At 41.7% G+C, this 16,516-nt stretch overlaps 1 protein-coding gene across 3 annotated transcripts in view; it reads right to left on the bottom strand.

Moving 5' to 3' along the window:
- Window positions 1-16,516, bottom strand: part of LOC139757863 (mitochondrial import inner membrane translocase subunit TIM44) — a 201,365-nt gene that overhangs the window by 89,872 nt on the left and 94,977 nt on the right. For all 3 annotated transcript variants that reach the window (XM_071678767.1, XM_071678768.1, XM_071678769.1), the window contains exon 6: window positions 1,250-1,420. In XM_071678767.1, the coding sequence (XP_071534868.1) occupies window positions 1,250-1,420 (171 nt within the window). The remainder of the gene's footprint in view (window positions 1-1,249; window positions 1,421-16,516) is intronic.

Genomic DNA, 16,516 nt, shown 5'->3' with positions numbered 1-16,516 from the left:
TTCACTGAGAACCAATCACTTTCCTCTCTTCCTACACGTACACATGCCTTACATCCTCGATAAAAACTTTTCACTGCTTCTAACAACTTACCTCCCACACCATATATTCTTAGTACCTTCCACAGAGCATCTCTATCAACTCTATCATATGCCTTCTCCAGATCCATAAATGCTACATACAAATCCATTTGCTTTTCTAAGTATTTCTCACATACATTCTTCAAAGCAAACACCTGATCCACACATCCTCTACCACTTCTGAAACCACACTGCTCTTCCCCAATCTGATGCTCTGTACATGCCTTCACCCTCTCAATCAATACCCTCCAATATAATTTACCAGGAATACTCAACAAACTTATACCTCTGTAATTTGAGCACTCACTCTTATCCCCTTTGCCTTTGTACAATGGCACTATGCAAGCATTCTGCCAATCCTCAGGTACCTCACCATGAATCATACATACATTAAATAATCTTACCAACCAGTCAACAATACAGTCACCCCCTTTTTTAATAAATTCCACTGCAATGCCATCCAAACCTGCTGCCTTGCCAGCTTTCATCTTCCGCAAAGCTTTTACTACCTCTTCTCTGTTTACCAAATCGTTTTCCCTAACCCTCTCACTTTGCACACCACCTCGACCAACACACCCTATATCTGCCACTCTATCATCAAACACATTCAACAAACCTTCAAAATACTCACTCCATCTCCTTCTCACATCACTACTTGTTATCACCTCCCCATTAGCCCCCTTCACTTTTTATAGCCACAAAACTTTTGGTTGTTATTAATAGTTTCTATCATTTATTCTTTGATAACACAAGCTTATGTACCATCAATTATGTGGGATCTATCAGTTTAAAACCTTGCTCTCTGTATGTCATTGCTGGGTTCTTCAGTTTCTCTATCATAACTCTGCTTACATTATATTCTATTGAGTTCTCTAACTTTACAAGTTCGAGTAATACATTTTGACATTATCATTTCTACTTACTTTCACCATTCTTGTGATGTTTTCCTGGTCATCTTCCATAAGAGTTTCTATGCTACTCATTCTATAATGTCTATATTTACAAGCATGAAACTGTTAGGATACTTCACTTCACATCTACTGACAATGAAATATTACGAATAATACCCAACACTGTATCTAAATTTTCCTGTTCAGTCTGATACATTATGAATCTCTACTTTCCTAATTATGACATAGACTTCAGGCCAATTCAAGATGCTTTTACATACCTTATCCTTAAGCAACACTGATGCTCGTACAACGGGATTATCACTCTCATCCAATCTAGTTTTCCACACCAGTACTCTGCTAATATAGGGATTGTTGTCTTTAAAGTTCTGCCAACTCTGAGCAAACTGAGAATCCCTGTGAAGTGTAATTCCTTGAGCCTCAGTGTTAGCCTGAAAGAAAAAAGCATAAAAAAAAATTTATGCCTCAAATACTAATCAACTGAAGCGTTCCATATTCAAAATATAATCAAGCAATCTGAAAAATTTTCAAAGGAAACTGGTCAAATTTTGTGGAATTTGTAAAGTGCTGGAGCATGTGATTACTCACTGAAATGCTTTTTTGCATGTAAAAGTTATCTGAACACCTGAATCCATTTAAAAAATTACATTTTCATTTCCTTTAAAAGATAACTAAAGCGTAAAACTTTTTATGTGCCCAAACCATTTCAAAACACCCTCTTCTGCTCTCTCAACCACGCTCTTTTTATTTCCACACATCTCTCTTACCCTTACGTTACTTACTCGATCAAACCACCTCACACCACTCATTGTCCTGAAACATCTCATTTCCAGCACATCCATCCTCCTGCGCACAACTCTATCCATAGCCCACGCCTCGCAACCATACAACATTGTTGGAACCACTATTCCTTCAAACATACCCGTTTTTGCTTTCCGAGATAATGTTCTCGACTTCCACACATTCTTCAAGGCTCCCAGAATTTTCGCCCCCTCCCCCACCCAATGATTCACTTCCGCTTCCATGGTTCCATCCACTGCCAAATCCACTCCCAGATATCTAAAACACTTCACTTCCTCCAGTTTTTCTCCATTCAAACTTACCTCCCAATTGACTTGACCCTCAACCCTACTGTACCTAATAACCTTGCTCTTATTCAGATTTACTCTCAGCTTTCTTCTTTCACACACTTTACCAAACTCAGTCACCAGCTTCTGCAGTTTCTCATACGAATCAGCCACTACTGCTATATCATCAGCGAACAACAACTGACTCACTTCCCAAGCTCTCTCATCCACAGCAGACTGCATACTTGCCCCTCTTTCCAAAACTCTTGCATTCACCTCCCTAACAACCCCATCCATAAGCAAATTAAACAACCATGGAGACATAATAATTGAAATACATAATATATTTAGTTTTGAGCTTTAGACATCACTTTCATGCCCAAATGCAATGAATATCCATTAGGTTCTAGTGCATTATAAATTCCACATTATATGATAAATTACTTTAGAGAAGTCTTCCACTTATTTCTACTGTTCTCATATTCTTTGATCAGAGAGTACTGAAAAGTATGGATGTTTAAAGGTCATATCTTTTACACTAAATTAGATGTATATTTGTAAAAGATATCAAAATACATTGCTAAAACTATGGCAGACATATACTGGACATAAGGAGACAATAAATGAGGAGAGAATGGCAAAGAGGATCTATATGTCAGACGTATAGGAAACATGGAGAATGGAAAGATCAAATTGGAGATGGAAGGATGGAGTTAAGTGAAAAGATTTTAGGTGATCTGGGCTGCAACATGCAGAAGGTTGTAAAGCATGCATAGGATAAAGTGAAATGGAATGATGTGGTATAAAGGGGTTGATATACTGTCAATGGACTAAACCTGGGAATGTGAAGCAGACAATGGAAACCATGGAAAGGTCTGTAGTGTCTACCTAGGGATAGGGAGCTCTGGTTTCAATACATAGCACATGACAACTAGAATATGGATGCCAGCAAATGTGTCCTTTCTTTATCTACTCCTAGTGCTACCTCATAAACGTGGGCAAAGCAGATCAAATATCTTTTTTTAATACTTGATCACCATTTCCTATGTTAGGGAGGAAGCACAAGGAACAGACAAAGAAAGGCCACGTTCGCTCTCATCCATTTTTTAGCTGTCATGTGTAATACACCTAAATCACAGCACTCTATCCACAACCAGACCCAAGAGAACTTTCTATGGCGTACTTCGGACACTTCATATGCCCTAGTTCAGCCCACTGACAGCATGTCAACCTCAGTATACCATATCATTCCAATATGAGAAAAGGGGAAATAGTGCTGGTGAGAGTAAAGAAGCTTGAAAAGAGATGTTTGAAGAAATATCACACAATATTATGAAGAATTGCAAAAGGTGAGAGTAAACAAAGCAATGGTAGTGGGTGAGGCAGTGATGGCATTTGCAAGGGATGCATGTGGCAAGTGAAAAGTGGGAAGTGGGCAGATAAGCAAGGGGTAGTGAGTGGTGGGATGAAGTAAAGTTGCTAGTGAAAGAGAAACAAAAGATGTTTGGGCAGTACTTACTGAGAAGGAGTGCAAAAGAATGGAGAATGTATAAGACAAAAGGACACAAGGTCAAGAAGGTGCAGGAGTGGAAAAAGAGGGCAAATGAGAGTTGGGATGAGAGAGTATCATTAAACTTTAGGGGAAATAAAAAGATGTTTTGGGAGGTGAATAATGTGTGAGGATAAAAAAGGGAGCATCAATGAGGGAGTCAAAAGGGGAAGTGATAACACGTAGCGAAGTGAGGAGATGGGGTGAATATCTTAAAGGATTGTTAGATGTGTTTGATGATAAGAGTGGCACATGTAGGGTGTTTTACTTGGGGTGGTATGTGAAGTGAGGAAGTCAGAGTGGTTTGGTGAAGAAAGAATAGGTGAAGAAAGCCTTGTCTAAGATGAAATGTGGCAAGGTGGCTGGAGTGGATGGTACTGCAGTTGAATTTATGAAGAAAGGGGGTGACTATTTCGTTGATTGGTTGTTAAGCTCTTTTATTGTATGTATATATGTATGTATGTGTGTGGATCAAATGCTTGCTTTAAAGAAAGTGTGTGAGAAATATTCACAAAAGCAGATAAATATTCATGCGGCATTTATGGATTCAGAGAAGGCATATGATAAGGTTGATAGAGATACTTTGTGGAAGATATTAAGAATACATGGTGCAGGAGGTAAGCTGCTAAAAGCACTGAGAAGTTTTTATCAAGGGTGTAAAGCATGTGAAAGAGTAGGAAGAGAGAAGAGAGAATGGTTTCAAGAGAAGGTTGGTCTATGGCAGGGGTGTGTGATGTCACACATCACACTGCTCCTCCTTAATCTGATGCTCTGTATATACCTTCACTCGCTCGATCAGTACCCTGCCATACAACTTACCAGGGATACTCAACCTTATACCTCTGCAGTTGAAAACTCACAATTATCCCCCTTACCTTTATACAGTGGCACTATACACACATTCTGACAATCCTCTGGTACTTAACTATGAATAACCTTACCAACCAGTCAACAACACAATGACCCCCTTTCTTAACAAATTCAACTGCAATATCATCCACTCTAGCCATCTTGTGCCATTTCATCTTACACAAGGCTTTCACCACCTCTTCCCTCTTCACCAAACCCCTCTACATGACTCTCTCACTTCGCATACCTCCCAACCAAAACACCTTACATCTGCCACTCTATCATCAAACACAACAATCCTTCAACTTACTCACTCCATCTCCTCCTCACTCCATAACTACCAGCTATCTTTTCTCCTTTTGCCCACTTCACCAATGCCCCCATTTGTTCTCCTGTCTTTCACACCTTATCTACCTCTTTCCAAAACATATTTCTAATCCCCATCTATTGTCCTTTACACATTATTTACCTCTTTCCAAAACATCTTTTCATTCTCCCTAAAGTTAAATGATACTATCTCACCCCAACTCTCATTTGCCCTTTTTTTTTTTCAAACCCAACAACTTTCTATTGACCTCCTGCAGCTTTCACTTATAAATCTTGCAGTCATTTGCACTCCTTCCCTTTAAGTACCACCCCAATGCCTCTCTTTTCTCTTTCACTAGTAACCTTACTTCTTCATCCCAAAACTCTACTCTTTCTAATATGCCAGCCTCCAACCTTTCACATACCACATGCATCTCTTGCACATGACGTCACTGCCTCCCTACATATCTCCCATTCCTCATCCACTCCCCTTGCTTCATTTACTCTTACCTTTTGCCATTCAACACTCAATATCTAATGTTATTTCCCCATACAAGTCGTCTTTCCAAGCTCACTTACTCTCACCACTGTTCCCTCTGTTCTGAAAGGCTCTACAAATCTCAACACTTGCCTCCACAAGACAGCAATCAAACATCCCAACAGCTGCTGCTCTCAGCACATTTACATCCAAAAGTCTCAATCACCTATCAATTAATATTATGTTATTTTCATTTCTTTAATCTATTTAACATACTTAACCACTGTTTCCTGTATCAGCAATGTAGGGCAAGGAAACAGATGAAAGAATGGCCCAACCACCCACATACATTCATTTATTTATTATTTATTTTGCTCTGTCGCTGTCTCCCGCGTAAGCGAGGCAGCGCAAGGAAACAGAAGAAAGAATGGCCCAACCCACCCACATACACATGTATATACATACATGTCCACACACGCAAATATACACACCTATACATCTCAATGTATACATATATATACACACACTGACATATACATATATATACAAATGTACATAATTCATACTGTCTGCCTTTATTCATTCCCATCGCCACCCCACCACACATGAAATAAAACTCCCTTCCCCCTCATATGTGCGAGGTAGCGCTAGGAAAAGACATCAAAGGCCACATTCATTCACACTCAGTCTCTAGCTGTCATGTAATAATGCACTGAAACCACACCTCTCTTTCCACATCCAGGCCCCACAGAACTTTCCATGGTTTACCCCAGACACTTTAAATGCCCTGGTTCAATCCATTGACAGCACATCAACCCCGGTATACCACATTGGTCCAATTCACTCTATTCCTTGCATGCCTTTCACCCTCCTGCATGTTCAGGCCCCGATCACTCAGTATCTTTTTCAATCCATCTTTCCACCTCCAAGTTGGTCTCCCACTTATCCTCATTCCCTCCACCTCTGACACATATATGCTCTTGGTCAATCTATCCTCACTCATTCTCTCCATGTGACCAAACCATTTCAAAACACTCTCTTCTGCTCTCTCAACCACACCCTTTTATTACCACACATCTCTCTTACCCTATTATTACTTACTCGATCAAACCACCTCACACCACATATTGTCCTCAAACATCTCATTTCCAGCATATCCACCCTCCTCCGCACAACTCTATCTACTGCCCACACCTCGCAACCATATAACATTGTTGGAACCACTATTCCTTCATACATACCCATTTTTCCTTTCCGAGATAATGTTCTCGACTTCCAAAAATTCTTCAACGCTCCCAGAACTTTCGCCCCCTACCCCAACCTATGACTCACTTCCGCTTCCATGGTTCCATCCGCTGCCAAATCCACTCCCAGATATCTAAAACACTTCACTTCCTCCAGTTTTTCTCCAATCAAACTTACCTCCCAATTGACTTGACCCTCAACCCTACTGTACCTAATAACCTTGCTCTTATTCACATTTACTCTCAGCTTTCTTCTTTCACACACTTTACTAAACTAAGTCACCAGCTTTTACAGTTTCTCACATGAATCAGCCACCAGCGCTGTATCATCAGCAAACAACAACTGACTCACTTCCCAAGCTCTCTCATCCACAACAGACTGCATACTTGCCCCTCTTTCCAAAACTCTTACATTCACATCCCTAACAACCCCATCCAGAAACAAATTAAACAACCATGGAGACATCACACACCCCTGCCACAAACCTACATTCCTTGAGAAGCAACCACTGTCCTCTCTTCCTACACGTACACATGCCTTACATCCTCGATAAAAACTTTTCACTGCTTCTAACAACTTGCCTCCCACACCATATATTCTTAATACCTTCCACAGAGCATCTCTATCAACTCTATCATATGCCTTCTCCAGATCCATAAATGCTACATACAAATCCATTTGCCTTTCTAAGTATTTCTCACATACATTCTTCAAAGCAAACACCTGATCCACACATCCTCTACCACTTCTGAAACCACACTGCTCTTCCCCAATCTGATGCTCTGTACATGCCTTCACCCTCTCAATCAATACCCTCCCATATAATTTCCCAGGAATACTCAACAAACTTATACTTCTGTGATTTGAGCCTTCACTTTTATCCCCTTTGCCTTTGTACAATGGCACTATGCAAGCATTCCGCCAATCCTCAACCACCTCACCATGAGTCAAACATACATTAAATCACTTTACCAACCAATCAACAATACAGGCACCCCCCTTTTTTAATAAATTCCACTGCAATACCATCCAAACCCGCTGCCTTGCTGGCTTTCATCTTCCGTAAAGCTTTTACTACCTCTTCTCCTTTCTCCTCCTCCAGTTCTTCTCCATTCAAACTTACCTCCCAATTAACTTGTCCCTCAACCCTACTGAACCTAATAACCTTGCTCAAATTTACTCTCAAATTTGTTCTTTCATACACTTTAACAAACTCAGTCACCAACCTCTACAGTTTCTCAACCAAATCAGCTACCAGTGCCGATTCGGGTGATACAGCGCTACTGGGGATAGGGGAGAAAGAATACTTCCCACACATTCCTCATGTGTCGTACAAGGCGACTAAAGGGGACGGGAGCGGGGGGCTAGAAACCCTCCCCTCATTGAGTTTTAACTTTCTAAAAGGGGAAACAGAAGAAGGAGTCACAAGGGGAATGCTCATCCTCCTCGAAGGCTCAGATCAGGGTGTCTAAAAGTGTGTGGATGTAACCAAGATGAGAAAAAAGGAGAGACAGGTAGTATGTTTGAGGAAAGGAACCTGAATGTTTTGGCTCTCAGTGAAACGAAGCTCAAGGGTAAAGGGGAAGAGTGGTTTGGGAATGTCTTGGGAGTAAAGTTAGGGGTTAGTGAGAGGACAAGAGCAAGGGAAGGAGTAGCACTACTCCTGAAACAGGAGTGGTGGGAGTATGTGATAGAGTGTAAGAAAGTAAACTCTAGATTGATATGGGTAAAACTGAAAGTTGATGGAGAGATATGGGTGATTATTGGTGCATATGCACCTGGGCATGACAAGAAAGATCATGAGAGGCAAGTGTTTTGGGAGCAGCTGAATGAGTGTGTTAGTGGTTTTGATGCACGAGACCGGGTTATAGTGATGGGTGATTTGAATGCAAAGGTGAGTAATGTGGCAGTTGAGGGAATGACTGATATACATGGGGTGTTCAGTGTTGTAAATGGAAATGGTGAAGAGCTTGTAGATTTATGTGCTGAAAAAGGACTGGTGATTGGGAATACCTGGCTTAAAAAGATGTTTGAGATGTTTGAGGACAAAATGTGGTGTGAGGTGGTTTGATCGAGTAAGTAATGTAAGGGTAAGAGAAATGTGTGGAAATAAAAAGAGTGTGGTTGAGAGAGCAGAAGAGGGTGTTTTGAAATGATTTGGTCACATGGAGAGAATGAGTGAGGAAAGACTGACCAAGAGGATATATGTGTCAGAGGTGGAGGGAACGAGGAGAAGTGGGAGACCAAATTGGAGGTGGAAAGATGGAGTGAAAAAGATTTTGAGTGATCGGGGCCTGAACATGCAGGAGGGTGAAAAGAATGCAAGGAATAGAGTGAATTGGAATGATGTGGTATACCGGGGTCGTCGTGCTGTCAATGGATTGAACCAGGGCATGTGAAGCGTCTGGAGTAAACCATGGAAAGTTCTGTGGGGCCTGGATGTGGAAAGGGAGCTGTGGTTTCAGTGCATTATTACATGACAGCTAGAGACTGAGTGTGAACGAATGGGGCCTTTGTTGTCTTTTCCTAGCGCTACCTCACACACATGAGGGGGGAGGGGGTTGTTATTCCATGTGTGGCAAAGTGGCGATGGGAATAAATAAAGGAAGACAGTATGAATTATGTACATGTGTATATATGTATATGTCTGTGTGTGTATATATATGTGTACATTGAGATGTAAGGGTATGTATATTTGCGTGTGTGGACGTGTATGTATATACATGTGTATGTATATACATGTGTATTCCTTGCGCTACCTCGCTAAAGCGGGAGACAGCGACAAAGCAAAATAAATATATATATAACGTATGTGGTAGAGGATGTGTGGATCAGGTGTTTGCTTTGAAGAATGTATGTGAGAAATACTTAGAAAAGCAAATGGATTTGTATGTAGCATTTATGGATCTGGAGAAGGCATATGATAGAGTTGATAGAGATGCTCTGTGGAAGGTATTAAGAATATATGGTGTGGGAGGCAAGTTGTTAGAAGCAGTGAAAAGTTTTTATCGAGGATGTAAGGCATGTGTACGGAGGAAAGTGATTGGTTCTCAGTGAATGTAGGTTTGCGGCAGGGGTGTGTGATGTCTCCATGGTTGTTTAATTTGTTTATGGATGGGGTTGTTAGGGAGGTGAATGCAAGAGTTTTGGAAAGAGGGGCAAGGATGGAACCATGGAAGCAGAAGTGGATCATAGGATGGGGGAGGGGGCGAAAATTCTGGGAGCCTTGAAGAATGTGTGGAAGTTGAGAACATTATCTCGGAAAGCAAAAATGGGTATGTTTGAAGGAATAGTGGTTCCAACAAAGTTGTATGGTTGCGAGGCGTGGGCTATGGATAGAGTGGTGCGCAGGAGGATGGATGTGCTGGAAATGAGATGTTTGAGGACAATGTGTGGTGTGAGGTGGTTTGATCGAGTAAGTAACGTAAGGGTAAGAGAGATGTGTGGAAATAAAAAGAGCGTGGTTGAGAGAGCAGAAGAGGGTGTTTTGAAATGGTTTGGGCACATGGAGAGAATGAGTGAGGAAAGATTGACCAAGAGGATATATGTGTCGGAGGTGGAGGGAACGAGGAGAAGTGGGAGACCAAATTGGAGGTGGAAAGATGGAGTGAAAAAGATTTTGTGTGATCGGGGCCTGAACATGCAGGAGGGTGAAAGGAGGGCAAGGAATAGAGTGAATTGGAGCGATGTGGTATACCGGGGTTGACGTGCTGTCAGTGGATTGAATCAGGGCATGTGAAGCGTCTGGGGTAAACCATGGAAAGCTGTGTAGGTATGTATATTTGCGTGTGTGGACGTATGTATATACATGTGTATGGGGGTGGGTTGGGCCATTTCTTTCGTCTGTTTCCTTGCGCTACCTCGCAAACGCGGGAGACAGCGACAAAGCAAAAAAAAAAAAAAAAAAAAAAAAAAAAAAGTATGTAAGTAGGAGAGATGGCCAGAGAGCATTATTGGATTATGTGTTAATTGATAGGCGCACGAAAGAGAGACTTTTGGATGTTAAATGTGCTAAATGGTGCAACTGGAGGGATGTCTGATCATTACCTTGTGGAGGCGAAGGTGAAGATTTGTAGAGGTTTTCAGAAAAGAAGACAGAACGTTGGGGTGAAGAGAGTGGTGAGAGTAAGTGAGCTTGGGAAGGAGACTTGTGTGAGGAAGCACCAGGAGAGACTGAGTACAGAATGGAAAAAAGTGAGAAAAAAGAACATATGGGGAGTGGGGGAGGAATGGGATGTATTTAGGAGAGCAGTGATGCCTTGCGCAAAAGATGCTTGTGGCATGAGAAGCATGGGAGGTGGGCAGATTAGAAAGGATAGTGAGTGGTGGGATGAAGAAAAAAGATTATTAGTGAAAGAGAAGAGAGAGGCATTTGGACAATTTTTGCAAGGAAATAATGCAAATGAGTGGGATATGTATAAAAGAAAGAGTCAGGAGGTCAAGAGAACGGTGCAAGAGGTGAAAAAAAGGGCAAATGAGAGTTGGGGTGAGAGAGTATCATTAAATTTTAGGGAGAATATAAAGATGTTTTGGAAGGAGGTAAATAAAGTGCGTAAGACATGGGAACTTCAGTGAAGGGGGCTAATGGGGAGGTGATAACAAGTGAGAAGGAGATGGAGTGAGTATTTTGAAGGTTTGTTGAATGTGTTTGATAATAGAGTGGCAGATATAGGGTGTTTTAGTCGAGGTGGTGTGCAAAGCGAGAGGGCTAGGGAAAATGATTTGCTAAACAGAGAAAAGGTAATAAAAGCTTTGCGGAAGATGAAAGCTGGCAAGGCAGCAGGTTTGGATGGTATTGCAGTGGAATTTATTAAAAAAGGGGGTGATTGTACTGTTGACTGGTTGGTAAGGTTATTCAATTTATGTATGATTCATGGTGAGGTGCCTGAGGATTGGCAGAATGCTTGCATAGTGCCATTGTACAAAGGCAAAGGGGACAAAGGTGAGTGCTCAAATTACAAAGGTATAAGTTTGTTGAGAATTCCTGGGAAATTATATGGGAGGGTATTGATTGAGAGGGTGAAGGCATGTACTGAGCATCAAATTGGGGAAGAGCAGTGTGGTTTCAGAAGTGGTAGAGGATGTGTGGATCAGGTGTTTGCTTTGAAGAATGTATGTGAGAAATACTTAGAAAAGCAAATGGATTTGTATGTTGCATCTATGGATCTGGAGAAGGCATATGACAGAGTTGATAGAGATGCTCTGTGGAAGGTATTAAGAATATATGGTGTGGGAGGCAAGTTGTTAGAAGCAGTGAAAGGTTTTTATCGAGGATGTAAGGTATGTGTACGTGTAGGAAGAGAGGAAAGTGATCGGTTCTCAGTGAATGTAGATTTGCGGCAGGGGTGTGTGATGTCTCCATGGTTGTTTAATTTGTTTATGGATGGGGTTGTTAGGGAGTGAATGCAAGAGTTTTGGAAAGAGGGGCAAGTATGCAGTCCACTGCAATACCATCGAAACCTGCTGCCTTGCTGGCTTTCATCTTCTGCAAAGCTTTTACTACCTTTTCTCTGTTTAGCAAATCATTCTCCCTAACCCTCTCACTTTGCACACCACCTCAGCCAAAACACCCTATATTTGCCAATCTATCATCAAAGACATTCAACAGACCTTCAAAATACTCACTCCATCTCCTTCTCACATCACCACTACCTCCCCATTAGCCCCCTTCACTGATGTTCCCATTTGTTCCCTTGTCTGACGCACTTTATTTACCTCCTTCCAAAACATCTTATTCTCCCTAAAATTTAATGATACTCTCTCACCCTAACTCTCATTTGCCCTCTTTTTCACCTCTTGCACCTTTCTCTTGACCTCATGCCTCTTTCTTTTATACATCTCCCACTCAATTGCATTATTTTCCTGCAAAAATCGTCCAAATGCCTCTCTCTTCTCTTTCACTAATAATCTTACTTCTTCATCCCACCACTCACTACCCTTTCTAATCTGCCCACCTCCCATGCTTCTCATGCCACAAGCATCTTTTGCACAAGCCATCACTAATTCCCTAAATACATCCCATTCCTCCCCCACTCCCCTTACATTCTTTGTTCTCAACTTTTTCCATTCTGTACTCAGTCTCTCCTGGTACTTCCTCACACAAGTCTCCTTCCCAAGCTCACTTACTCTCACCACTCTCTTCACCCCAACATTCTCTCCTCTTTTCTGAAAACCTCTACAAATCTTTACTTTCGCCTCCACAAGATAATGATCAGAAATCCCTCCAGTTGCACCTCTTAGCACATTAACATCCAAAATTCTCTCTTTCGTGCGCCTATCACTTAATACGTAATCCAATAGGGCTCTCTGGCCATCTCTCCTACTTACATACATATACTTATGTATATCTCTCTTTTTAAACCAGGTATTCCCAATCACCAGTCCATTTTCAGCACATAAATCTACAAGCTCTTCACCATTTCCATATACAACACTGAACACCCCATGTACACCAATTATTCCCTCAACTGCCACATTACTCACCTTTACATTCAAATCACCCATCACTATAACCCGGTCTCATGCATCAAAACTACTAACACACTCACTCAGCTGCTCCCAAAACACTTGCCTCTCATCTATCTTCTCATGCCCATGTACATATGCACCAATAATCACCCACCTCTCTCCATCAACTGGAGTTTACTTTCTTACACTCTATCACATACTCTCACCACTCCTGTTTCAGAAGTAGTGCTACTCCCTCTCTTGCTCTCATCCTCTCACTAACCCCTGACTTTACTCCCAAGACATTCCCAAACCACTCTTCTCCTTTACCCTTAAGTTTTGTTTCACTCAGAGCCAAAACATCCAGGTTCCTTTCCTGAAACATACCTATTTCTCCTTTTTTTCTCGTCTTGGTTACATCCACACACATTTAGACACCCCAATCTGAGCCTTCGAGGAGGATGAGCACTCCCCACATGACTCCTTCTTCTGTTCCCCCATTTAGAAAATTAAAATACAAGGAGGGGAGGGTTTCCAGACCCCCCTTCCCCTTTAGTCACCCTCTACGACATGTAAGGAATGTGTGGGAAGTATTCTTTCTCCCCTATCCCCAGGGATAAGGAAGCTAGGATGCCATTTGGTAAACGTGATTGTCCAAAACATACAACAAGCGTTCATAAACTTATCATTTTACAAATCTTATCAACAATAAAGTTATCTAATTTGTACAGACCATCATTAATATTAAGATTATAATTCTTTGTGTATTCAATAATAGATTCAATGATATTTCTCTTGGTAATAGAGTTCGAGTTAATAACTGAGATGGCATTACTCTAGTCAATATAATGATCATAGTTTTTAACGTGATTAAACAAGGCATTTGATTCTTGTTCCGATCTTATACTATATTTATTAACATTTTGGATGTTAATGTGCTGAGAGGTGCAACTGGAGGGATGTCTGATCATTATCTTGTGGAGGCTAAGGTGAAGATTAGTATGGGTTTTCAGAAAAGAGGAGTGAATGTTGGGGTGAAGAAGGTGGTGAGAGTAAGTGAGCTTGGGAAGGAGACCTGTGTGGGGAAGTACCAGGAGAGACTGTGTACAGAATGGAAAAAGGTGAGAACAATGGAAGTAAGGGGAGTGGGGGAGGAATGGGATGTATTTAGGGAATCAGTGATGGATTGCGCAAAAGATGCTTGTGGCATGAGAAGAGTGGGAGGTGGGCTGTTTAGAAAGGGTAGTGAGTGGTGGGATGAAGAAGTAAGAGTATTAGTGAAAGAGAAGAGAGAGGCATTTGGACGATTTTTGCAGGGAAAAAATGCAATTGAGTGGGAGAAGTATAAAAGAAAGAGACAGGAGGTCAAGAGAAAGGTGCAAGAGGTGAAAAAAAGGGCAAATGAGAGTTGGGGTGAGAGACTATCAGTAAATTTTAGGGAGAATAAAAAGATGTTCTGGAAGGAGGTAAATAGGGTGCGTAAGACAAGGGAGCAAATGGGAACTTCAGTGAAGGGCGCAAATGGGGAGGTGATAACAAGTAGCGGTGATGTGAGAAGGAGATGGAATGAGTATTTTGAAGGTTTGTTGAATGTGTCTGATGACAGAGTGGCAGATATAGGGTGTTTTGGTCGAGGTGGTGTGCAAAGTGAGAGGGTTAGGGAAAATGATTTGGTAAACAGAGAAGAGGTAGTAAAAGCTTTGCGGAAGATGAAAGCCGGCAAGGCAGCAGGTTTGGATGGTATTGCAGTGGAATTTATTAAAAAAGGGGGTGACTGTATTGTTGACTGGTTGGTAAGGTTATTTAATGTATGTATGACTCATGGTGAGGTGCCTGAGGATTGGCGGAATGCGTGCATAGTGCCATTGTACAAAGGCAAAGGGGATAAGAGTGAGTGCTCAAATTACAGAGGTATAAGTTTGTTGAGTATTCCTGGTAAATTATATGGGAGGGTATTGATCGAGAGGGTGAAGGCATGTACAGAGCATCAGATTGGGGAAGAGCAGTGCGGTTTCAGAAGTGGTAGAGGATGTGTGGATCAGGTGTTTGCTTTGAAGAATGTATGTGAGAAATACTTAGAAAAGCAAATGGATTTGTATGTAGCATTTATGGATCTGGAGAAGGCATATGATAGAGTTGATAGAGATGCTCTGTGGAAGGTATTAAGAATATATGGTGTGGGAGGCAAGTTGTTAGAAGCAGTGAAAAGTTTTTATCGAGGATGTAAGGCATGTGTACGTGTAGGAAGAGAGGAAAGTGATTGGTTCTCAGTGAATGTAGGTTTGCGGCAGGGGTGTGTGATGTCTCCATGGTTGTTTAATTTGTTTATGGATGGGGTTGTAAGGGAGGTAAATGCAAGAGTCCTGGAAAGAGGGGCAAGTATGAAGTCTGTTGGGGATGAGAGAGCTTGGGAAGTGAGTCAGTTGTTGTTCGCTGATGATACAGCGCTGGTGGCTGATTCATGTGAGAAACTGCAGAAGCTGGTGACTGAGTTTGGTAAAGTGTGTGGAAGAAGAAAGTTGAGAGTAAATGTGAATAAGAGCAAGGTTATTAGGTACAGTAGGGGTGAGGGTCAAGTCAATTGGGAGGTGAGTTTGAATGGAGAAAAACTGGAGGAAGTGAAGTGTTTTAGATATCTGGGAGTGGATCTGTCAGCGGATGGAACCATGGAAGCGGAAGTGGATCATAGGGTGGGGGAGGGGGCGAAAATTTTGGGAGCCTTGAAAAATGTGTGGAAGTCGAGAACATTATCTCGGAAAGCGAAAATGGGTATGTTTGAGGGAATAGTGGTTCCAACAATGTTGTATGGTTGCGAGGCGTGGGCTATGGATAGAGATGTGCGCAGGAGGATGGATGTGCTGGAAATGAGATGTTTGAGGACAATGTGTGGTGTGAGGTGGTTTGATCGAGTAAGTAACGTAAGGGTAAGAGAGATGTGTGGAAATAAAAAGAGCGTGGTTGAGAGAGCAGAAGAGGGTGTTTTGAAATGGTTTGGGCACATGGAGAGAATGAGTGAGGAGAGATTGACCAAGAGGATATATGTGTCGGAGGTGGAGGGAACGAGGAGAAGAGGGAGACCAAATTGGAGGTGGAAAGATGGAGTGAAAAAGATTTTGTGTGATCGGGGCCTGAACATGCAGGAGGGTGAAAGGAGGGCAAGGAATAGAGTGAATTGGAGTCATGTGGTATACAGGGGTTGACGTGCTGTCAGTGGATTGAATCAAGGCATGTGAAGCGTCTGGGGTAAACCATGGAAAGCTGTGTAGGTATGTATATTTGCGTGTGTGGACGTGTGTATGTACATGTGTATGGGGGGGGGGGGCCATTTCTTTCGTCTGTTTCCTTGCGCTACCTCGCAAACGCGGGAGACAGCGACAAAGTATAAAAAAAAAAAAAAAAAAAAAAAAAATTATTATTTATTTATTTATTTTGCTTTGTCGCTGTCTCCCGCATTTGCGAGGTAGTGCAAGGAAACAGAAGAAAGAAATGGCCCAACCCACCCATACACATGTATATACACACCCCATACACATGTATATACACACACGTCCACACACGCAAATATACATACCTATACTTCTCAATG

This window comes from Panulirus ornatus, chromosome 28, assembly GCF_036320965.1.
Source record: "Panulirus ornatus isolate Po-2019 chromosome 28, ASM3632096v1, whole genome shotgun sequence".
NCBI lineage: Eukaryota > Metazoa > Arthropoda > Malacostraca > Decapoda > Palinuridae > Panulirus > Panulirus ornatus.
The sequence above is the reverse complement of the archived record's forward strand: the minus strand, read 5'-3'. Positions and strand labels throughout refer to the sequence as shown.